Source organism: Aotus nancymaae, unplaced genomic scaffold (assembly GCF_030222135.1).
Source record: "Aotus nancymaae isolate 86718 unplaced genomic scaffold, 86718_ANA_hifiasm-v0.15.2.pri h1tg000007l, whole genome shotgun sequence".
Lineage (NCBI taxonomy): Eukaryota > Metazoa > Chordata > Mammalia > Primates > Aotidae > Aotus > Aotus nancymaae.
This window is the reverse complement of record NW_026988418.1, coordinates 32,797,664-32,824,292: the sequence shown is the minus strand read 5'-3', so window position 1 is coordinate 32,824,292 and position 26,629 is coordinate 32,797,664. Positions and strand designations below refer to the sequence as shown.

General features: G+C 35.1%; 1 protein-coding gene across 11 annotated transcripts in view; it reads right to left on the bottom strand.

The window, feature by feature from the left end:
- Window positions 1–26,629, bottom strand: part of LRRC7 (leucine rich repeat containing 7) — a 592,672-nt gene that overhangs the window by 458,696 nt on the left and 107,347 nt on the right. For 10 of the 11 annotated variants that reach the window (XM_064372501.1, XM_064372500.1, XM_021667706.2 and 7 more), the window contains exon 2: window positions 5,432–5,529. Coding sequence is in view for 9 of the 11 variants with exons in the window: in XM_064372500.1 (XP_064228570.1) it covers window positions 5,432–5,529 (98 nt within the window). In the remaining 2 variants the exon portion in view is untranslated. Of the gene's footprint in view, window positions 1–5,431; window positions 5,530–26,629 lie in introns of those variants that run through there. The other variant, XM_021667709.2, reaches the window with a different exon arrangement.

Genomic DNA, 26,629 nt, shown 5'->3' with positions numbered 1-26,629 from the left:
TGTAAATTCTTCTACTGACTATAGTAAAGATTTTAATTCTGATCTTCAAGTTTAGTTTTTTTATAATTCCCTCCTCAACAATGTTCATTTTTCTTTTTCTTTTCTTTAAAATAAGTTTTTCACATTGTTTATTTTGCAAGTATTTCTTAGAGTATTTCTTGTAACTATTGAAAATTTAATCTTTTTAATTTTTCTTCTAGTTTCTTCATTTATTATTTTGTAAAGGCAAACTCTTCCTTTCCAGGGTAACTTCTCTCCTCTAGTTATACATTATTTTAAAATACGTATTTTTTCTCTTATCACTGAATATGATCAATAATTATAAGAAAGCCAGTTTGGTTGAATCACAGAGGGTACAGGAATAGAGTATGAGATGAAGCTGATGGGGCGGGTGGAGACTAGTCTCTGCAAAATCTTATAATCCACAGTATGGCTTATGTCTTTCTTGAATGAGCAATGGAAAACCATAGGGTTATTTTAAGATAAAGGGGGTTTCCTAACTGTATGTAGGAAAGCCACTTATAGGAGCATTTGGTTGAATCTTACGCAGAATATTTACAAAGGTGATTTGTGAACAGATTCAAAACATATGTAGGAGGTCAAGTTGAGAGGCCTTGAAATTAGAGTGAAGATAGGAGAGTAAAGGGGATAAAGTGTATGAAAGATGACCCCCAGGTTTATGAATTTTGAACCTAGATGGTTAACAGCATCACACATTCTGACAGAAAACACTGGAAGAAGCTCGGGCTTTAAGTAAAAGATTGTAGATTTGGTTTTGGATTTGTTGTGTTTGATACATTGTTGAAACATTCAAGAATGTGTCAAGTACACATTGTGATGAATAGAGAGAGGTTTGGTCTGAAAATATCAATTTGTGAGTCATCTGATTATAGGAATAACTAACACTGTATGTAATGACATTGTTTGGGGAGGAAGTATATTTGGAAAAAAAAAAGACTTCAAACTATCTTTCAAAATTCTAATATATAATGAGTGGAAGGAGAAAGTTGAGCATGCAAGAGAGTAACCAGAAAGATTATAGAAAAATCAGGATAGTATTCTATTATGGTAGCCAAGGCATTAGATTATCTCTGTCTTAGCCTATTCATGCTGCCATAACAAAATTCCATGAACTAGGTAGCTTATAAACGACAAAAATTTATTTCTCACACTTCTGGAAGCTGGGCAATCCAAGATCAAGATGTTGGCAGATTTGGTAGCTGGTAAGTCCTGCTTTCTGGTTCACAGACGGTGCCTTGTCATAGATTACCTCCAAAAAGCCTATCTCCTAATAGAATATCAACTGGATTTTAACATATACAGTTTGGAGGGATACTAATATTCAGATCATTGCAGTTTTCAAAAGGACAAAATAATCAACAGTATTGATCCCTGCTAAAAAGTAAGATGAGCATTGAAAAAATCCTTGATGGATTAGCAAATGATATATTGACTTCTAGGATGGCCCCATGATCATTAACATAATCCTTGATGCTTGAACCCTATATAATCCCCTGTCCTTGGATATAAGCTGGATCTATGACTTTCTTCTGGACAATATGGCAAAGGCAATGGTGTAATTATGATCCCACATTTTGAGTTAGTCAAAATTGAAATTATCTTGGGTGTGCCTGACTTAATCAGGCGAAAGTACTTAAAAGAGAGACAGGTAATTCTCCCTGAGTAGAGGGAGTAAATTGGCTAATTTGGAATGTCTGTGCAGCAAGGAACTTCTGGAGGCCTCTAGAACCTAAAAGTGACTTCAGCAGGCAGCCAACAAAAACCTGGGACTGTTTGTCAGACCACCACAAGGAAACAAGTTCTGCCAACAGCCTAAAGGAGTTCATAAGTGAATGATTTCCCCAATTGAGCTTTTGATAAGACTCTAACCTGGTGAGATCTGAAGCAGAGAACTCAGCCTGGACTTAGTGCCTGGACTCCTGACCTCCAGAAAATGTGAGATGATAAATGCATGTTATTTTAAGACACAAGTATGTGCTAATTTGTTACACAGCAGTAGAAAACTATTAAAACAACATAAAAAAATTATTGGTGCTCTGAACAAAAGCTGTTTCAGTAGAATGACTGGGTAGGAACCAGACTGGACTACCTTGGAGGAGTGAGTGGGAGACAAATAAATGGAGCAAGTACAGATAACTCTTAGATAAATCAAGAGATTTTCCTGGAAATAGAACAGAGTGCAGGGTGGTAGCTGAATGGGGCTGTGGCTTTGAGGACAATGTTTTTATTTTGTATTTTAATGCGGAATAATCTAAACATGTTTAAAAATCTGTGGTTCAGAATAATCTATTTTTACTGAACATTTACTTGACTGTGCCAGATGCAGCATAAATAGATATAATTCACATTAAATAACTAAGATCTACCTCTGGTGATCTTATCTTGATTTTAACATTGCAAATATTGTAAAGTGGTGTAGAGCATTATAAAAGAACACAATACAAAGTATGCTATTTAGCAAAACCTTCCTGTATACAACATCTCCAAATGAAAGAGAGATTTCTTTACTCTGAAGGATCTTATGGTCTGAACCAAGTTTCCTTATGCCTTTCAATTCTTAGTACAGAAAAGCTACTATGATTTGACTTTCTACAATAGTTTTCGAAGGTGGCACATTTGTGTGGGAGTTGACCAACAAGTCTTGGTGTAGATCTATACTGAATCTGTAGAATCACAGAAAAAGAACTATTCCATTGTGTTAAAAAAAAAAAAAAAACTAGTATCAAATAGGAATTACCATTTAAGATTGCTGCAAGAATTTCAGCTTTATGGTATTTGCTACAACCTCTTCTTTGTCATGCATTATTATTTCTAAAAATAGCGGTGGTAATATCTGTGCATTTGCATTTCTGATTTCAAAAAATGACTTATTATCCTCAAATGTTTAGTTCGAAATAAGAAGAACAATATTAAAAGTTAAAGAAAGAAACAGAAAGAGAAAAAAGAGAAAACTTGCTACATCCCAGGTTCTGTACCAACTACTTAATATAAATATCTCCTTTAATGTTCAAAATAATTCTATAAAGTAGGCTCTAGCATATCCTCATTTTCTTCAGTAAATAAACTGAATTTTATATTCAAAATGAGTATTCATGGTCCTGCAACTGGTCACATGAGGTGTCATATTAGAGAATAAACCCTTTTGTGTGTCTCTAAAGTTAATAGTTTTAACTATCATGATATGTTGCTTCCATTACAAAAAAATTGTGGCTTTTCTTTCTCATGGAATTCACACTAGTCTGTAACAGGGAAAGAAGAACTGCTCATTGTACTAACAAGGGAAAATAAAGACCTCTATGGATGAGAATAAAATTTTATAGATTTTGCATTTTTCAATACATCTTTTCATGTTCAGTAACATACTCCAGCTGAATTTCTGTGATGACACTTCAAAGACTGTCCTGTCATAATCCAATTGATGAGAACTTATAATATAAACGAGAGTTATATCATGTACCTTGTTAAGCACACATTAGGTAGCTTAACATATATATTTTACATTAGAGAACAATAACACTTGATTATGAAATACACCAATTATTCCTCTTTTGTGTAGATAATGATTTAAAATCATTTGATGTCAATCATTTTACCTAGGTTAGTCATTTTCAATCTTGAGCTTGCATCAGAATCTCCTGCAGAACTTCTTTAAAAAAAGGTCACCAGACCCTGCTCAGTTTCTGATTCAGTGGGTGTGGCTTACAGCACTATAATTTGCATTTTAAGCAAGTTCCCAGATGCTGCTGCTGCTGCTACTCCTCCTAGGCCTGTAGATCACAATTTGAGAACAACTGGCTCAGACCAGGGTTCATATAGATTTTCTGTAAAGACCTAGGTAAATATTTTTGGTTTTGTGGGCCATTTGGTCTCTGTCACAACTGCTCAACTCTTCCTTTGCAGTGCAAAATCAGTTTTACATAATATACAATAAGTAGACGATGGCTGTATTTCAATAAAATTGTACTTACAAAAACAGGTGCCAGTCTGAGTTTCATCAACAAACCATAATTGGCCAACCCCTGGCTTAGACCAACTCAGTACAAGAACCCTGAAAAATCACCTTGTTTATGTTAAATGGCAATTCTATGACAATCATTTGCAGATATATCTGCAAATATCCCTTCTAAGTTTTATTTAACTACATAAAACTAATTTTATTTATATACAAACCAGAGGCTAAACTGATGGTCTCCTTGAAGCATAGAGAAGAAACCCTAAAGTTTTTCTATAAACCCAATGGAAATAAGCAATACTTTTAAGCAAGAGTCTGCATTTTTTAAATGCCCATGAACTCTATCTTTATTTTCAAGTTTTAGTTTTAAATATTGTTTGTGTTTAGTTAAATAAATCTATCAGTTTAAAGAAGACCAAAACATGATTGAATGACATATATGTCAGTTTAGTAAGGTTATCTATTAACTTAATAAGAAACAAAACAAGAACACTCAGTTTGCCATGAGTGTACCTTGCTTTAATGTAGTTGCTCTTTACCCACAGCAGTATACTTAAAACTAATTTAAAAATGCCAATATAATCTTAAAAATCTACCTAACTTTTACTTCAGTAAACCCACTACATTAGCTTTATCCTTGTAAAATGTAAATTCCTGTAAAAGGACAAAATTCTGAAAAATTTTTATCATAATGAAATGTGATTTAGTTTCCTGAAAATAATTATATGCAAATACCATGAAAAAACTTAGTATTTATCATTCATTTTATAAACCTAAAATGTGAATATTATGTCAAGAGTCTCCAACAATCTACTATATGCTATAGATAATAAGCACATAAAATCCCGACAGCCAATGGCATATTCTAATATCTAATAATTTGAGGATGAACTAAAATGACTTTATACTGGGATTCATGGTATCTATCTTTCAGAACATTTTCCTAAATTCAATTACATCAAATGTTTCCATTTGGCAAACAGATTTACATTTACTGGAAGATATCTATTATTTTGTCTAATGTAGTGATTTTAAAAAATTCTCAGTTAAAAAAAAAGTCAAAAGAGCCCTGTGGCTAAAAGGAAACTGGAAAGTGTTGATTTTTAGATACATTTCAAAAGTTTCTTTACTTCAAGACTTCTCAGAACCATTACCATGCATGGTATAAATATCTAAGAAAGATTTGTCAGGTTGTACAGTCTTTTCCCATTGCATTTGAACATGGAACTTGATTATCAGTAGAACATCTTGAAGCACCAGAAAAATACTCTTAAGAAAGCAATGTTCTAAGTAAGCACTTACATTCAGGTAACATCAAGTAGATTATTTTAAAAGATCAATTCAATTCAACAAGTATTCTATTACTTGACCAACCATTTAAAGATCACCCATTTCATTTTACTATGCTACTCACCAAAATCTATCTAGAACACAGTTAATCCTATTAAACATACTTACACTCCTCTTCAGGCCTCTTCCGAAGTGCTGCACGAACCTCTTTACAAGGACTTCTCTGGTATTGCGGGGGATTCCTTCCCCTTATTAGGTTCTCCATCCTGTAAGAGAGAATTGAAAGAGTATTTTAATACCAACATTTCGATAAATGTTTACAAGTTAAATGGACTAAAATTCAAATACCAAAGATCTTTGCTAGACAACACCATGAAGATGCTCTGGCAAGGAGCAAGCTGCCAGGGAGCATCAGGGACCACAGTAAATTGGAGAGTGCTTGACTTTTCTGGCATTCTAATTAAACAAAACTGAAAAACACCAGACGTATGAAACTTATGCATATTCTCTAATTAGAGACTGCAGTGGACTGAATATGGTCCCCACAAAATTGAAATATTGAAACTCCAGTCCCCAATGTGATTTGTAGGTAGGGCCTTTGGGAGGTAACTAGGTTCAGAGGAGGTTAGGAGTGCAACCTCTGTGATGGGATTAGTATCTTTATAAAAAGAGAGAGAGATGAAAAGGGAAAGGGTAGACTTCTCTCTCTCTGCCATGTGAAGACACAGGGAGGAAGCTGTCTTCAAGCCACAGTGAGGACCTCCGCAAGGAACCAAATTTACCAGCACCTTGACTTTGGAATTCCTAGCCTCCAGAACTAAGCAATAGTCTGTGGTTTCAGTCACCCAGTCTATGGTATTTTGTTACAGCAGCCCAAGCTGACCAAAATAGAAACCTATTGACTAAAAAGTAATTTCTTGCAAAATAAATAAAGTCATAAAAAGTAAGGTCACTCTTTAAAAAGAAAAAGCATATCTTTCACAATGAGATACTTTAGCCAGAACAGCCATTATTAAAAAGTCAAAAACAATAGCTGTTGGCAAAGATATGAAAAAGGAACACTTATACCCTGCTGCTAGGAATGTAAACTAGTACAGTCTCTATGACAAACAGTGTGGAGATTTCTCAAAGAACTAAAAGTAAATCTACCATTCGATCCAGTAATCCCACTACTGATTACCCAAAGGAAAAGAAGACTCTATTTCATAAAAACACCTGCACTCATATGTTTATAAACCACAATTCACAATTGCAAAGATATGAAATCAACCTAACTTCCCATCAGCCTGTGAGTGGATAAAGAAAATGTGGAATATATATGATATTTTGATATATTTCATATATGATATATATGATACCTATTATATATTATATATAAAGGTGGGGTATATATGTGGGATATATATGTGGAATATATATATACACACATATATATATACCTACATACACACCATGGAATACTACTCAGCCACAAAAAAGAATGAAAAAACGTTCAGTAACTTGGATGGAACTGGAGGCCATTATTCTAAGTGAAGTAGCTCAGGAACAAAAACCAAATACCATATGTTCTTAATTATAAGTGTAAGAACTAAGCTATGAGTATGCAAAGGCACACAGAATGGTATAACAGACACTGGAGACTCAGAAGGGAAAGGGTGAGAGGAGGGTGAGCAATGAAAAACTACCTATTGAGTACAATGTTCACTACCCAGGTGACATGTGCACTGAAATCCTAGACTTCACCAATATACAATTCATCTGTGTAAGCAAAACCCACTTGTACCCCTAAAGCTATTGAAATAAGAAAATTTTTAAAAAGTATCAGTTTTCAAGAGTAGAATTGCTGATTTCATTCCATACTAATGACTGAATCAGAACTTCAAAAAATTCTAATAATTGTGATTTCTTGAAAAAAGTGGTTAAAAATAAATTGTACTTTTCAGTTACTAGTTACATGGCCATGCTGACAACCAGAAAATAAGAAATTAATAAAACACAACTTAAACAGCATATACTTTGTGGTCAGCATTTTCTGTTTTCAGTAAAATTTTCAGTTTTGCACATCAATACACCCTCTACTAACTTCTATAACACGAAAAAACTTGAATGCTCAGGATTTGAAAATTAGGAACTAAATCATAGTATTTATTTAACATTTTGAAAATATAAACATGATTTCTTAACACCTATGTGATTATCCTCAACCAGGGATATCACTGGTTTTGATAACTGTCCTGGGTGATAGCACACATGCCATTGAAGACAGTGGGATTATTATGGGTATGCTGGCAGAGGGTGTCCTAGGATTAGTAGTATACAAGATTATGTTCCTTGTGCTTGGAGGGGAAACTGAGAAAGGATGATCCCATAAAATAAGTATTTAAAGTGGTCTAAAATATGAGATAAATAGACTTTTGTGGTGGAATAGTAACATAATACTACTCCTATGGGAACTTATCATTGGGACTTAAAAAAAGTCTTCCAAATATACTTTCTGAAATCAATCCATTCATATGTAGAGGCTGCTTTATGTGTTTGTGTGTGTGTGCATGCATTCACATGCCTATGCCTGTTTGTAAAGAAAATGGTTTTGAATGAGCAGTGATAACTTGAATCTTAGTTTCACTTGAAGTTCATTTCAAGTGAGAAAAAATTATTTCTCTCAAGATAATGATAATACAATGACAGGAAACCAAGTAGAAACGTGAAAAACTGAAGACATAAACTGCTTCAACATGATATGTGTGCGTGTGTGGGGCGTGGTAAAGATTAAGCTTCTAGGTCTGTCCCTGCAGTTTCACCATGAAGATTAGCTATGCAAACTAAATTACATCAAATTTTCTAGTTTCTGACTCTTGAATTAATTCAACGAACAATTTTGATTATGTGTTTCAGCAAATGCAGAAATCTCCATGATGATCTAATAACAATTTAAGTGAGCTTATAATTACTCACTAGTATTTACAAGCTTGAGAGAGTAAAATATAGCAAACAGAACCTGCACATGTGAATGTCCACATAAAATTATAGTGTAATTTAAAAAACTACTTTTATTCATTGTGATTACACTCTGTTGGGTATTCGTTGGGGAATACATGAAAACTACTCTCTTGAATGGGCTATTATTTTTTTTTATCTCTGACTATCAAATATGTGAAAACAAATGTGGTCTACTTGATTTCCATGCAATTATGGTTGAGGGTATGTCAGAAAAACTGAAAAACAGATTAGAAAATACTTTCAAAGGTTTTGGGAAGAGTTTCACTTAAATCGTTGTTATTGGTATCTAAGACCCTCAGGTTAGCCTCCCAGGAATCATGGTGTTCAGAGGTTGCATTTTGGGATATGCAAGAGATTACACAATGCTGGCAATGTAGCCTGGCTTAAATATAATGTGCCTCAGCTCTGGAATCAGAATGCCTGGGCTTAACCTCTGTTTCTATTTCTTAAAGGATGATTTTAGATAAAGTTACTTACATGTTTTGTGCCTCACTTATATACTTACACAACAGCATTGCTGTGAGGATTAAATGTGGTAAACATGCACAATGCTTTGCATTGCGTCTGCCAAAATGGAGAGCTCAGTAAATGAAGCTATTGTTAATCATGATTATCACAAATAAAAATGTGATCATATACTAACATTTTAAATGTTCCATGTATTATGAAAAATATTACAATTGGTCTTTAATAAAGAAAATGAACAGATAGTACTGTTGAGGAAAAAAAATATTGGCTTACAACTTTTCTGATTATTAGGGAAACACAAAATATCCAGGTATATAAATTGCCAAGTTTCATAGATGAAGAACTTAATTAAATATACTTCATTTTTAAATAAGATTTAAGGGATTACTAAAAAAAAACTAAAAAAAAAAAAAAAAAAAAAAAAAAAAGGGATTACTAATAACAATCCTCCAAGGACACTAACAGATATAAAAGTGGGTTATTGTCTTGATGAATTAACTATAGTTCTACAAAATTACAGGCTTTTTAGAGAATTTAGAAAATATTTCAAAATTTTATAGTTACCTTGGAACTTAGAAAGAATGATTAAAATATTTTGTAATATATTTATCATTTGCTTTATTTATTCATGAAGTACTTCATTTACTTTGCCATTTACCATTTACTTCATTAGTCCTTTGAACAACCTTCTGAAAGAATATTTTAAAGATGAAGAAGTTAAGTACAGATATGCTCAGTGACTTACTCATGGCCACATGAGAAGTGGAAGAAGGCTGAAGTTGAGGCAGCAATTAATAGTGTACTAACCAAAAAAAGCCCAGGTCCAGATGGGTTCACAGCTGAATTCTACCAGATGTACAAACAGGAGTTGGTACCACTCCTTCTGAAACTATTACAAACAATACAAAAAGAGGGAATCCTTCCCAAATCATTTTATGAGACCAACATCATCCTGATATCAAAACCTAACAGAGACTCAACAAAAAAAGAAAACTTCAGTCCAATGTCCATGATGAACATAGATGCAAAAATCTTCAATAAAATACTGGCAAACTGAATGCAACAGCACATCAAAATGCTTATCCATCACGATCAAGTAGGCTTAATCCTGGGGATGCAAGGCTGGTTCAACATACACAAGTCTATAAACATAATCCACCACATAAACAGAACCAAAGACAAGAACCACATGATTATCTCAATAGATGCAGAGAAGGCCTTTGACAAAATTCATCAGCCCTTTTTGCTAAAAACTCTCAATAAACTAGGCATCAAAGGAACATATCTCAAAATAATAAAAGCTATTTACGACAAACCCACAGCCAATATCATACTGAATGGGCAAAAACTGGAAGCATTCCCTTTGAAATCTGGCACTAGACAAGGATGCCCTCTCTCACCACTCCTATTCAAGATAGTATTGGAAGTTCTAGCCAGAGCAATCAGGCAAGAAAAAGAAATAAAGGGTATTCAATTAGGAAAGGAGGAAGTCAAATTGTCTCTATTTGCAGACGACATGATTGTATATTTAAAAGACCCCATTGTCTCGGACCAAAATCTCCTGAAACTGATAAGCAACTTCAGCAAAGTCTCAAGATACAAAATCAATGGGCAGAAATCACAAGTATTCCTATACACCAATAACAGACTAACAGAGAGCCAAATCAACAGCAAACTGCCATTCACAATTGCTACAAAGAGAATAAAATACCTAGGAATACAACTAACAAAGGATGTAAAGGACCTCATCAAGGAGACCTACAAACCACTGCTCAAGGAAATAAGAGAGGACACAGATAGATGGAAAAACATTCCATGCTCATGGTTAGGAAGAATCAACATTGTGAAAATGGCCATACTGCCCAAAGTAATTTATAGATTCAGTGCTATCCCCATTAAGCTACCTAGGACCCTCTTCACAGAACTGGAAAAAAACACCTTAAACTTCGCATGGAGCACAGCCCACATAGCCAAGACAATCCTAAGCAAAAAGAACAAAGCTGGAGGCATCAGGCTACCTGACTTCAAACAATACTACAAGGCTACAGTAATCAAAACAGCATGGTACTGGTACGAAAACAGAGATATAGACCAATGGAACAGAGCAGAGGCCTCGGAGGCAACGCCACACATCTACAACCATCTGATCTTTGACAAACCTGACATAAACAAGCAATGGGGAAAGAATTCCTGTTTAATAAATGGTGTTGGAAAAACTGGCTAGCCATGTGCAGAAAGCAGAGATTGGACCCCTTTCTGACACCTTACACTAAAATTAACTCCAGATGGATTAAAGATTTAAACGTAAGACCTAACCCCATAAATACCCTAGAAGTAAACCTAGGCGAAACCATTCAGGAGATAGGCATAGGCAACTTCATGACTGAAACACCGAAAGCATTGGCAACAAAAGCCAAAATAGACAAATGGGGTCTAATTAAACTCCACAGCTTCTGTACAGCAAAAGAAACAATCATTAGAGTGAAACAGCAACCACCAGAATGGGAAAAAATTTTTGCGATCTACCCATCTGACAAAGGGCCAGAATCTACAAAGAACTAAAACAGATTTACAAGAAAAAAACAAACAAACACATTCAAAAGTGGGTGATGGATATAAACAGACACTTTTTAAAGGAAGACATATATGAGGCCAACAAACATATGAAAAAATGTTCATCATCACTGGGCATTAGAGAAATGCAAATCAAAACCACATTGAGATACCATCTTACACCAGTTAGAATGGTGATTATTAAAAAATCTGGAGACAACAGATGTTGGAGAGGATGTGGAGAAATAGGAACACTTTTACACTGTTGGGAGTGTAAATTAGTTCAACCATTGTGGAAGACAGTGTGGCAATTTCTCAAGGACCTAGAAATAGAAATTTCATTTGACCCAACAATCCCATTACTGGGTATATATCCAAAGGATTAAAAATCGTTCTATTATAAAGACACATGCACATGTATGTTCATTACGGCACTGTTTACAACAGTAAGGAACTGGAACCAACCCAAATGCTCATCGATGATAGACTGGACAACGAAAATGTGGCACATATACACCACGGAATACTATGCAGCCATAAAACATGATGAGTTTGTGTCCTTTTTAGGGCCATGGATGAGCCTGGAAACCATCATTCTCAGCAAAGTGACACAAGAACAGAAAATCAAACACTGAATGTTCTCACTCATAGGCGCGTGTTGAACAATGAGAACACATGGACACAGGGAGGGGAGCATCACACGCTGGGGTCTGTTGGGGGGTACTAGGGGAGAGACAGTGGGGGGTGGGGAGGTTAGGGAAAGATAACATGGAGAGAAATGCCAGATATAGGTGACAGGGGGATGGAAGCAGCAAATCACATTGCCATGTATGTACTTATGCAACAATCCTGCATGATATTCATATGTACCCCAGAACCTAAAGTGCAATTAAAAAAAAAAAAAAAGATTTAACCAATCTTTTCTGGACTTTTCTAGTTACTTCTTAGTCCATTATTTCCATGAGTTTATTATTACAATTCCGCTAGGGGACTGAATACCTGATATTCGACTATATAATGCATTTTCAATTATAGTACACTTATCATTAACATAATATTAATACTTATATTAATATCTATACTCAGGAGTCTGAGGTGGGAGAATTGCTTGAGTGCAGGAAGGTAGAGGTTGCAGTAAGCCGTGATCGTGCCACTGCACTCCAGCCTGGGCAACAGAGTGAGACCTTGTCTCCATATTTATGTTACAGATATAAAATATATATATGATATTTATATTCAAATATATGTTTTTAGTGTTAATCTGTTGATTACATGTTGATTTCTTATCATTTTGCTATTGTCAGTGAAATGTTTGCTTCTGTCAGTGACATTTTAAGTTTTTGAGAACTGCCAAAAAGATACATGGGGCCAAAACAATTCACTATAAACTACATGAATGTTACACTGATAGATAAAAAAATTTAAAAAATACTAAAAGTCCTTTTGTTCCTTGGAATGTTAAATGTGGTTTCCACTGGAAACCTACTTAAAATGAAATTAAAAATTTTGCAGAGCATTGTTTGTATCTAAATTATTATATAACTGGAAGTTGCATCTTCTCAAGATTACAATTCTGGTTACTTGAACTCTTTCACCACCATTATCTATGATCTACAGTTTACATTAAATGGTCAGACAAAATGACCAAAAATGAAATCTTGGAGCACAGCCAGGTCCCTGCAAAGGAGCTGCTCCAGCTACTCTCAAGCTTGGCAAGCCACCAGTGGGAGTGTGTTAACAATTCTAGCAAGGAGAGATTAAATGTAATGACCACAGGTGAGACAGATGCCCTAACAACTAATTGAAGAGCTCTGAAAAAGTGCAGCCTATGTGTTCAACTGCTAGAAAGAAATAAGGGCAGCCAGGTTAATATCAAACAGCATGAAATAGCAATCAAAAGTTATAAGCAAAAAGTGTCCACAACATTCTTAATGGTGTCTCCCAAATTTAGCTAGGTCTCAAAATCACCCAAGGAGCGATTTTCCCAGTACCCTATTATGCAGTAGGTTGAGGTCAAGTCTTAGTTGATGTTTTTTGTTTGTTTGTTTGTTCTTTACATTAATCAGGTGCTTCTAAAGTAGCCAGTCAGCTGTACACTTTTCAGATACTGGCATTTGGGAACCTCTGTAAATAAGAAATATATACTTGGAATTGTAGGGAAGATAAGTACAATGAATTTATTCAGGTGATAAAGTTGTCTATTAACACAGAGGTGTAGGGCCTGAGGAAGAGACTGTAGTTAGAATAGAAATTATCAAAAATGAAAAGAGTAGCCAAAAAAGCACAATCAAAGGCTAGTCAAATTGCTGGGAGGTCATTCACAAAAACCTACAGGCTACCCATTTATATTATCAATTTACTGTTGATCATCTCAATTGATAATCTCAACAGTGAAATGATATCCCCTAACAAGGTTTGGCTGACTCAACTCAATCAAGAAATATGTTTGGACTAATCTAGAATCATGGACTGGGATGGCAGTGTGGCTAGTGAATGAAGGATGTGAAGTCCGGATGAAAGTTTAGTTGAAATAGATTTATACTGGATGGATGGGGAAGAAGGAGAATGATGGACTCCCTGGAAGACAAGGGAGTTAGGATAAGAGAATAAAGGTTTCAAGTAGAAATATTCTCAAATGCCTATTGTTAGGTTCTTTATATGTACATTATCTGTGTCATCTGTATTTTATCCATGGCTAACCTGAGTCTAAGAAATTCATGTGACTTGCTTAGGATCACACATAGAATAAGTGCAAAAATATCAATATTTAAATCCAGATCTGTCTGAACTCAGATCTATTAACTATGAAGTGGGCTGTGCAATAGAACTTTCTGCAATGATGGAAATGTTCAATATCTGTGCTGTCCAGTAAAGTAGCTGCTGGCCATATATAGCTATTGAGCACTTCAAATGTGGCTAGTGTGACTGAGGAACTGAATTTTACTTAATGTAATTTTAAAAAATGTGTTAAGTAGAAGAGCATAGCAAGATGGCCAAATAGAAGGCTGCACTGATCATCACCAAGCCCACCCTGCAAGGACACCAGTTTAACAACTATCTACACACACACAAATGTGCTTTCATAAGAACCAAAAATCAGGTGAGCACTCACAGTGCTTAGTTTTAACTTCATATCACTGAAAGAGGCATTGAAGAGAGTAGTAAAGAGTCCTAAATTGCAGCCATCACCCCTCTCCTATCCCCTAGCAGCAGCCACATGGCATTGAGAGAGAATCTCTGCACTTGAGACAGAGTAAATGCAGCAGTTGCATGACATTGAATTGAACTCAATGCTGCCCCTGTCATAGCAGAAAGCATAAGTAGGCTGGACTCAGCTGATGCTCAACCACACAGAGAGTTTTTAGACCACCCTAGTCATAGGAGTATTGCCCATCCCAGCAGTAGGAACTTGAGCTCCAGCAAGCCTCACAACCACAGACTAAAATGCTCTGAGATGCTCTGAGGCCATAAGTAAACTTGAAAGGCAGTCCAGGAAACTAGAACTGCAACTCTAAGGTGAGTCCTAGGACTGAACTGGGCTCAGAAACAGTAGACTTGGGAGAATATGTGACCTACTGAGATACCAGCTGGGTGGCTAAGGGAATGCTTCTGCTACTTCTCCTCTAACCGCAGGCTGCACAGCTCATGGTTTCAAAAGAGAATTATTCCTTCCTCTTGCTTGAGGAGAAGAAAGAAAAGAATAAGAAGACTTTGTCTTAAATCGTTGATACCAGCTTAGTCACAGGATAGGGGACCAGTCAAAGTCATGAGGCACCCTTTCCAAACCTTACCTAGGCAAGAAGGGAATATGCTGCCTTGAGGGGAAGGACCCATCACCTGCTGACTCAAGTGCCCTTGGGCCCTGAATACCCAACAGTGGTACCCAGATAGTATGCTGTCGGCCTGAGGTGAGACTCAGACTTGCTGGCTTCAGGTGAGACTCAGCACATTCCCAGTTGTGATGGCTATGGCAATAGACTCCTCTAGCTTGAGAAAAGTGAAGGGAAAAGTAAAGGGGGCATTGTCTTGCACCTTAGGTGCCAGCTTGGCCACAGAGGGAAAGAGCACAAAGCAGGCCCTTGGGGTCCCCAATTCCAAGCCTTGACTTCCTGCATGACATTTCAGGACTTTGTCTGGGCCAACAGGAAGCCCACTGCCTTACAAGGTGAGTCCCAAGCCAGGCAACATTCACCACAAACTGAATGAAGAGCCCTTGAACCTTAAGGGAATATTGGTGGTAGTTTGGCACTAATCCCCCATGGGTCTGTGGGGATCATGGCCATGGGCTAAGACTTCTCCCCATGGAAAGGGTAGGGAAGAGTAGAAAAGACTGTGTCTCACGGTTTGAGTGCCAGCTCAGCCACAGTAAATTAGAATACTAGGTATACTCCTAAGGTTTTTAACTCCAGTCCCTGGCTCCCAGAAGGTACCTCTGGACTAGCCTGGGCCTGGGAGAACTTGCCACCATGAAGGGAGAGGCACAAATCTGATTGATTGGCTTCATCACCTGCTGATTAGAGAACTCCAGGGCCTTGACTGAATGTAGGTGGTAGCCAGAGAGTGGTTATAGTCAGCCTTAGGTGAGGCCCAGTGCTGTGCTGGCTTCAGGTCTGATCCAGTGCAGTCCCAGTGGAGGTGGCCACAGAGGTGCTTGTGTCATCCCACCCACAGCTCCATGTAGCTCAGAAGAGAGAGACTGTTTGGGAGAAAGTAAGGGAAAAGATTTGGGTCTTATGCAAGACAAGTAAGTAGCACCTCTATGAGTTTGCAAGAACCACAGCATTAAGAGACTTGGGGTTCTTCCTAATGCAGATATGGCTTAGATTGCAACATCCATGTCCTTTTGAATACCTTGAAAACCTTCCCAGGAAGAATGAGTGCAAACAAGCCCAGACTTTGACAACTACAATAAATACCTAACTCTTTAATGGCCAGACACAGATAAATATCTGTAAGCATCAAGACCATCCAGGGAAACATGACATTATGAAACGAACTAAAAAAAGGCACTAGGGACCAATCCTGAGACACAGAGATATTTGACCTTTCGACAGATGATTCAAAATAGTTGTTTTGAGAGAACTCAAAGAAATTCAAGATAACAGAGTGAAGGAATTCAGAATTTTATCAGATAAATTTAACTAAGAGATGGAAATAATTAAAAAGAATAAAGCAGAAATTCTGGAGTTGAAAAACACAATTGGCATACTGAAGAATGCCCTAGAGTCTTTTCATACCAGAGTTGATCCAGCAGAATAAATAAAGTTAGTGAGGACGAAAACAGGCTATTTGAAAACATACAGTCAGAAGAGACAAAAGAAAGAATAATGAAAAAGAATAAAGCATGACTACGAGTTCTAGAAAATAGCCTCAAAAGGGCAAATCCAAGAGTTACTGACCTTAAAGAGGTGGAAAAGATGGGGTAGAAAGTTTATTCTAAAGGATAATAACAGAGAATTTCCATCTACAGAAAGATATCAATATCCAAGTAAGAGAAGGTTAGAAAACATAAAGCAGATTCAACCCAAAGAAGACTACCTCAAGTCATTTAATAATCAAACTTTCAAAGGCCAAGGATAAAGAAAAGGTCCTACAAGCAGCAAGAGCAAAAAAACAAGTAATACACAATAGAGCTCCAATATGTCTTGCAGGACCTTTCAGTAGAGAGTTTATAGGCCATGAGAGAATGGCATGACATATCTAAAGTGCTGAAGGAAAAATCTTTTACCCTAGAACACTATATCCAGTGAAAACACCCTTTGAACATGCAATAAAATAAAGACTTTCCCAGAGAAACAAAGGCTGAGGGATTTCATCAACACCAGACCTGTCCTGCAAGAAATGCTAAAGGAAGTACTTCAGTCAGAAAGAAAAAGACATTAATGCACAATATGACATCAACAAAAAGTACAAAACTCACTGGTAACAGAAAAACAGTGTATTATAACACTGTAACTGTGGTGAACAAACTATTCTTAAGTAGAAAGACTAAACGATGGACCAATCAAAATAATAACTATAAGAACTTTTCAAGACATAGACAATATGATAATAATATAAATAAAAACTACAACAAACAACCCCATCAAAAAGTAGGTGAAGGATATGAACAGACATTTCTCAAAAACATATCTAAAAAAGCTCAGCATCACTGGTCATTAGAGAAATGCAAATCAAAACCATAATGAGATACCATTTCATATCAGTTAGAAAGGCCATCATTAAAAAATCAGGAAACAACAGATGCTGGAGGGGATGTGGAGAAATAGGGCACTTTTACACTGTTGGTGGGAGTGTAAATTAGTTCAACCATTGTGGAAGACAGTGTGGCGATTCCTTAAGGATCTAGAACCAGAAATACTGTTTGACCCAGCAATCCCAATACTGGGTATATACCAAAGGATTATAAATCATTCTACTATAAAGACACATGTACAAGTATGTTTATTGCAGCACTGTTCACAATAGCAAAGACTTGGAACCAACCCAAATGCCTATCAGTTGACAGACTGGATAAAGAAAACGTGGCACATACATACCATGGAATACTATGCAGCCATAAAAAAGGATGAGTTCATATCCTTTGCAGGGACGTGGATGAAACTGAAAATCATGATTCTCAGCAAACTAACACAAGAACAGAAAACCAAACACCGCATGCTCTCACTTATAAGTGAAAATTGAACAATGAGAACACATGGGCACAGGGAGGGGAACATCACACACCCGGGTCTGCCGGGGGTTAGGGCCTAGGGGAGGAATAGCATTAGGAGAAATACTTAATGTAGATGACAGGTTGATGGGTTCAGGAAACCACCATGGCACATGTATACATATGTAACAAACATACACATTATGCACACATATCCCAGAACTTAAAGTATAATAATAATAATAAAGAAACTACAAAAAGTTAAAAAGTGGGAAGGCAAAATTAAGGTGCTGAGTTCTTATTAGTTTTCTTTGTGCTCATTTTCTTATGCATATAGTGTCATTGTTATCAGCTTAAAATAATGGGTTATAAGATAGTATTTGCAATCCTCATGGTGACCTGAAATCACAAAACATACAATGGGTACACAAAAAATAAAAAGCAAAAAATTAAATGATATCACCAGAGAAAATTACCTTCACTAAAAGGAAGACAAGAAGGAAGAATGAGGAGAAAACCACAAGACTACTGGAAAACAAATGATAAAATGGCAGGAGTAAGTCCTTACTCATCAATAACACTGAAAATAAATGGACTAAACTCTTAAATCAAAAGATGTGGAGTGACTGAATGGATTAAAAACCAATACCCAATGATCTGTTGCCTTTAAGAAACATACTTTGCCTATAAAGGCACATATAACTGAAAATAAAGGGAAAGAAAAAAGAAATTCCATGCCAACAGAAACCAAAAAAGAGCAGGAGTACCTGTACCTATATCAGACAAAATAGATTTCAGGATGAATACTATAAGAATAGACAAAAGTCACTATATAATGACAAAGAGGTGAATTCAGCAAGAGAATATAGCAATTTTAAATAAATATGCATCTAATACAAGAGCATATAAGTATATAAAACACACAGTATTACTGCTAAAGAGAGAGAGAGACCCCAACACAATAAAAGCTGAAGACTTCAACACCCCTCTGCCCATATTAGATAGATCTTCCAGACAGAAAATCAACAAGGAAATATCAGACTTAATCTGCAGTTCAGATCAAATGGACCTAATAGATATTTACAGAACATTTCATCCAAAGTTACAAAATACATATTCTTTTCCTCAGCACATGAATCATTATCAAGGACAGACCATATGTTACATCACAAAACAAGTCTTAAAACATTCAAAAAATGTGAAATAATATCAAGCATCTTCTCTGACCACAATGGAATAAAACTAGAAATCAATAAAAAGGGGAATTTTGGAAGATATACAAACACATGATAATTAAATGATATGCTCCTGAATGACCAGTGGGACAATGAAGAATTTAAGAAGAAAAACAAAAAAATTTATTGAAACAAGTTATAATGGAAACACAACATACCAAAACCTACGGGATAAAGCAAAAGCAGTACCAAGAAGGAAGTATATAGCTATTAGTGTGTATATCAGAAAAGAAAAACTTCAAATAAACAACTTAATGATACATCTTAAAGAACTAGAAAAGCTAGAACAAACCATACTCAAAATTAGTAGAATAATAAAAATCAGAGCAAAAATAAATGAACTTGAAATGAATAAACAATACAAAATATCAATGAAACAAAACATTTTTTTTTGAAAAAGGTAAACAAAATTGACAAACCTTTAGCCAAACTAAAAGGGGAAGACAACTCAAATAAAAAAATCAGAGATGAAAAAGGAGATATTACAACCGATACCACAGAAATTCAAAAGATCTTTAGTGGCTACTATGAGCAAGTATAAGACAATAAATTGAAAAATTTAAAAGAAACTGATAAATTGCTACACAGATACAACCTACCAAGATCGAACCATGAAGAAATCCAAAACCTGAACAGACCAATAACAAGTAATGAGATTGAAGCCATAATAATGTCTTCCAGCAAAGAAAAGCCTTGGACCCAATGGTATCACTGCTGAATTCTATCAAACACTTAAAGAAATGATACCAATCCTACTCAAACTATTCTGAAAAGTAGAGGAGACAGGAATACTTTCAAACTCATTTATAAGGCCAGTATTATCTTGATACCGAACCTAAAGATACATCAAAATCACTGATGAATATTAATGCAAAAATGTACAACAAAATACTAGCAAACCAAATTCAACAATACATTAAAAAGATCAGTAATCATCACCAAGTAGGATTTATCCCAGGGATATATGGATGGTTCAACATTGGCAAATCAATTAATGTAATACATTATATCAACAGAAGAAAGAAAACCGTATGATCATTTCAATTGATGCTGAAGAAGCAGTTGATAACATTTAACATCCCTTCAGAATTAAAAATCCTCAAAAACCTAAGGATAGAAGAAAGATACCTCAATATAATAAAATCCACCTATGACAGATTAACGGCTAGTATCATACTTAATGGGGAAAACCTGAAAGCCTTTTTCTAAGATCAGGAACACAACAATTATGTCCATTTTCTCCACTATTTTTCAACACAGTCCTAGAATTCCTACATAGGGCAATCAGCCAAGAGAAAGAAATAAAGGGCACACAAATAAGAAAGGAAGAAGTCAAATTATCCTTGTTTTCAGATGACACGATCTTATATTTAAAAAAACCTAATGTCTCCAGCAGGAAAACTATTAGAACTTATAACCAAATTCGATGAAGTTGTAGGATACAAAATCAATATACAAAATCAGTAGTATTTCTATATGCCAACAGAGAACACTCTGAGAAAGAAACAAAGTAATCCCATTCACACTAACTACAAACAAAATAAAATACCTAGAAATTAACTTAAGAAGTGAAAGATCTCTATAATGAAAACTATAAACCACAAATGTAAAAATTTGAAGAGGACACACAAAAATGAAAGATATTCCATGTTCATGGATTGGAAGAGTCAACAATGAACAATGAACAAAGAATAAATCAATGTTAAAATGTCAATACTACCCAAAGCAATCTACAGATTTAAGGCAGTCCTTATCGAAATACTGATGACATTCTTCACAGAAATAGAAAAAATAATTTTAAAATTTATATAAAACCACAAGAGACCCAGAAGAGCCGAAACCTTCTTAAGCCTAAGAATGAAACTGAAAGAATCACATTACCTGACTGTAAATTACACTATAGAGCTGCAGTAAACAAAATGGCATTGTACTGGCATGGCATAAAAACAGATATATAGATCAGTGTAACAGAATAGAGAACGCAGAGATTAATCCATATGTCTACGGTGAACTTATTTTTGATTAAGGTGTCGTGAACATACAATGGGAAAAGGACAGTTTCTTCAAGGAATGGTGGGATATCCACTGGCAAAAAAAAAAAAAAAAAAAGAGAGAGACACGCATATCTCCCATCATATACAAAAATCAAATCAAAATGGATTAAAAACTTAAATGTAAGACCTCAAACTATGAAATTATTAAAAGTAATCATTGGAGAAACTCTCCAGGACACTGATCAGGGCAAAGATTTTTTTTGAGTAGTACCCCACAAGCACAGGCAACCAAGCCCAAATAGATAAATGGGATCACATTAAGTTAAAAAGCTTTTGCACAGCAAAGAATACAATCAACAAAGTGAAGCAACAACCCACAGAATGGGAGAAAATATGTCCAAACTACCAATCTGACAAGGGATTAATAACTAGAATATATAAGAAACTCAAGCAACTCAATAGGAAAAAAATCTAGTAATCTGATTAAAAATGGGCAAAATGTCTGAATAGACATTTCTCAAAAGAAGAGATACAAATGGCAAACAGGTATATGAAATGTGGTCAACATCATTGATAATCAGAGAAATGTAAATCAAAACTGCAATGAAATGTCATCTGATCCGAGCTAAAATGGCTTTTATACAAAAGTCAGGCAATAACAAATGCTGGTGAGATGTGAAGAAAAGGGAACCCTCATACACTGTTTATGGGAATGTAAATAAATACAACCAATATGGAGAACAGTTTGGACATTCCTCAAAAAACTAAAAAATACAGCTACTTTATTACCCAGCAATAACACTGCTGGGTATAAATCCAAAAGAAAGGAAATCAGTATATCAAAAAGATATCTACAGCCCATGTTTATTGCAGACCTATTCACAACAGCCAAGATTTGGAAACAACCTAAGTGTTCATCAACAGATAAATGCATAAAGTAAAAGTGGTAAATATACATGATGAAGTAATAGCCATGAAAAAGGATGAGATCCTGGAACTGGTGGTTATTATGTTAAGTGAAATAAGCCAAGCACAGAAAGACTAACTTTACATGCTCTCACTTATTTGTTTGAGCTAAAAATTAGAACAATTGAATTCATGGAGACAGAGAGTAGAACGATGGTTACCAGAGACTGGAATGGGTAGTGAGGGTGTAGGGGAGGCAGTAGTGTATCAAAAATTAGAAAGAATAAATAAGACCTAGTATTAAATATCTGCTAGTAAAATAGAGTGACTCTAGTCAAAATAATTGTACATTAAAAAATAATTAAAAGAACATTATTGGATTGTTCATAACACAAAGGGTAAATGCTTGAGGTTATAAAAATACCCCATTTATCCTAATATGATTAGTATGCATTACATGCCAGTTTCAAAATATCTCATGTAATCCATAAATATATACACCTACTATGTGTCCTTAAAAATTAAAATTAAAAAATGTATTGAATTTTAACTTATTTAAATCTAAATAACCATGTGACAGCTGTATTACATACTACAGCACATCTAAAAGCCTCTGTTTAGCATAGCTGTTAAACATACCTATGACTTACACTTCTGTAGGTCTAAAAACTCGACAGAAATCATTCATGGGAAGCAAAAAAAAAAAAATAGGAATAAAAATATGACTAACTGTTCTTATGGAAAAAGAAGGAATAAGATTTCTATCTTATTGTTGGAAATAATAATAAATAGTCTTCTCTGTCCTGCCCAGGGAAAGAGAAGAACAGGGCAGCACACTGACCATCCAACCTCATGAAACCCTAAAACCAAGAAACCTCTTCAGAATTCTAGATTTTCTTATTGGGCTAATTCAAGAAAAATGAGAAAATTGTTGAAGAGGCAATGACACATGCTTATCAGTGAGGTGCTAAGTTTTTTTCAAGGAAAGTTGAGTTTGAAGCACAGTGAACCAAACCCCAGACCAGGACTATGCTGAAAGCATGCATATCAAGTTTTCAATAGCCATTAATAAATAGCCTCAAGTGTTTATAAAGATCCAATTTGAACTGCAAATGACAGTGCAAAAATAATCAATACCCAATTATCTCAGCCAACTATGTTGAGGTGATAGTTAATAAGGACAATCTAAAGTTAAACAGCAAGATGACTGTGAAAAGAAACCACATGTTAACCACACTTAAACTGCTTAAAAAGAGAGTGAAATGCTTAACAAAACAGAAAGATATGTGAAGTGCTGTCAAGTTGAAAACTAAACAAAATTCCTCATTTGCAAGGCCAGCAATGATTTACCAAAAGAACAAAGATCAGCAATGTTTCGGCAAGGAGAAACTTGTTTGTACACTGCCATGTCACACATTTAGGGAAATAGCAAACACAATAGTATATTATTCTCACTTTATTTTCAAAGAATAGAATTCAGAACAGATCAGTATCCTTATGGATATCTTGCAAAATCTAGATTTTACCTTTTGTAAACAACACTGAACACAGCAAAAAATTATTTATTTTTAAGTGATTGAATTCATGGTGTTAGCAATAAATGTACACCCTACACAGTACTAATGAGCTTATGATTATAGAACATCTTTGCATATATTATTTATCCTCATAAAGGATGAGGATAAGACCTGTGGGTTTAGTCTGTTAGAGGTGAAGAAATTAAGACCCACTTGTCCAAGGTAAGTGCAAAGACAGATTCAAGCTCAGATTTTCTGATTCCTACAATCTTCGCACCTGAGCACAGCTTCCTAAATGAAAGAACTTTTCTGCTCATGTTCAGATTATTGCACCTTCCCCTGGAGCCTTCTTATTTCTCAAAGAAAGGACTACTAACATATATGGTAGCTGTTAGATGCAGAATAAAAACGTTTGTGGAACATCACACACTGGGGTCTGTTGGGGGGGAATAAGGGAGGGACAGCGAGGGGTGGAGAGTTGGGGAGGGATAACACGGGGAGAAATGCCAGATATAGGTGAAGGGGAGGAAGGCAGCAAAACACATTGCCATGTATGTACCTATGCAACAATCTTGCATGTTCTTCACATGTACCCCAAAACCTAAAACACAATACTGTGTGTGTGTGTGTGTGTGTATATATATATATATATATATATATATATATATAAATGTTTGAGGAAATGTAATGATTTTATAAGAAAAGCATGCATTCCTTCCTCAAAGTGAAATGGGGAGAATTGACAAATATGAAAAAAGTCATTCTTTTCAAAATGTTCATAAATGTCTAAATATATACCTTATGTAGAATGTAAATGACATTCATTTTTATAATCCAGGGATGTAAAGACCAAGTGCTTCCCTGGATTTCTGCCTTCAGCCTGTTCTCCTTCTGAGTCCTACCCATGGTGATTATCTTTGAGCTGTAGTTATGATCATAAGGTAATGATTTTCAGTCACTAGATCAGAGGTTTTTGAGTGTTGACACAATGTTTCCCTGGTAAATTCTCTAGTATTGTTGCAGATGGTGCTGACCACTCAGAGTAAAACATACTCAGCATTTTTTTTAAATAAATGAACTGTTGTGATTAATCAAGTGAGTACTATTTGATGGCTATGATTCACAAATGAGAAAAATAAAACATTATGATCACATTCATGGTTATAATTTCTGGGATGTTGTAAGGCATAACATACTTTTAATATCTTAGTATTTTACACTAAGATTAGAAAATGGAATATGCTATATCTTTTACTAAGGAAAGAAGAATCAAGATGACTCATTTATTTAGGAAGATAGGTGCTTGGGAAAAATTAAATTTTTATATGAGATTGAGTGAATATACTAACAGCTTGAAGTAGTCAGTGGGCATCACATAGTTCTGTGTTAGTTCCTGGAGCTTAAAACAATCTTTCATTTTCCTAAAACTTCGTGGAGTCACGAGGAAGTATCACATCATTGGGGTGTAACACTTTCTCTTTAAACTCTGTACCTGGCTTTCATTCTCAGTTCCTTACCCCAGCATAGCCAGAGACTTTTCTTAATAGTTTTCTTTTTGGTTATCTTCTACTGGCTTCTTTTTTGGGTATCTAAATAAGTTATTTATATTAATGTAAATATGTTAAATACATATCACATTAAAGTAATTTTAGAGCATACATGTATAGCCTCTATGCTACAACCCATCTCCCCCTATTATCTATTCTCAGTTCAACAGCCAGAGGGTCCTTTTAAATCATGAGCCAAATTGTGTCATGGCACCGCCTCCAACACTCCAAGGATTTCCTATTTCACACAAAGCAAAAGACATCTTTACAAAGGCACTTTATGTTTGGCTGCCCGTATCCTTCTCTCAAATATTTTACTTCCCCTTTTGACCAATTTGAGCATATACAATATTCTCCCGTCTTAGGCCTTTATACTAGCAGTGTCTTCTCTCTGGAACCCCTTCACCTCCATTAAGTCTTCATTCAAATATTACTTTTTCAGGCACCTTTCCTGACAACCACAGTTAATCCTACACTTGGCAAACCACTCTTTCATCAACATTCTTCATCCTCCTTACCAGGCTGTATTTTTTCTTTTACCTTACTGTGTATTAACATTTAACATTAGCTTTTATCTATTTTTTTTTTTTTTTTTTGCCAAATTCATTGTTGGTTTTGTTTGTCTCTTAACTAGTGAGTAAAGCATGAACACTGTCTATTTCTCCTACAGTTCTGTCATTTTTTTCTTTATGTAATTTGAGACTATATTATTGAATATACAGAAGTTATGATATTCTGATGTATTGAACCTTTTATCATTATGTAGTGATTGTAAGAGCTAAAAATAGTATTTGCCTTAAAATCTGCTTATCTGGTAATATAGTTGCAGAAATCCTCATGAATACTAATTGCCTGGAATATCATTTTTTGTACTTTGGCAGTAACTTGTTTTGGGGTTCTTATATTTAAGATATGCCTGTTGAAAACAAAACATGGTTATGAAATTTAAAATATTTTTAAATTCAGTTTTAAATCAGAATATTATATTTGCATTTATCTGATTTACTGATAACTTGAATTTAAGTTTACTATCTTATTTTGTGCTACTTATACAGATTTTCCATTTTGCTTTTCTTCTGTTCTTTTGAATTGGGACCTCTTTTCTTGTTTCATTTTACTTTTTATGTTTTCTACTTTGGAAATCATGATTTTTCTATATTTAGATAAATCTACATATGTAATATTTGCTTACTATTCTTTATTGCATCTGTTATCTTTTATCTGTGATAATTTTCCTTCTTGCTGAAGTTTATCCTTTAATATTTTCTTTAAAGCATGTCAGGAGACTTTTTAAATCCTCTCTGTTGTTCATTTGAAAATGTCTATATTTTGTCTCTCTTCTTGAAAAATGTCTTTGCTAGATGAGGAATTAAATGTATACAGTTGTATTTTATGGCTTCATTGCTGCTGTTGAGAAATCAGTTATTAATTCAGCTGTTCTTCCTTGAAAGATATTTTTTTGTTCTGGCTGATTTTTTAAGGTCTTTGTTTTTG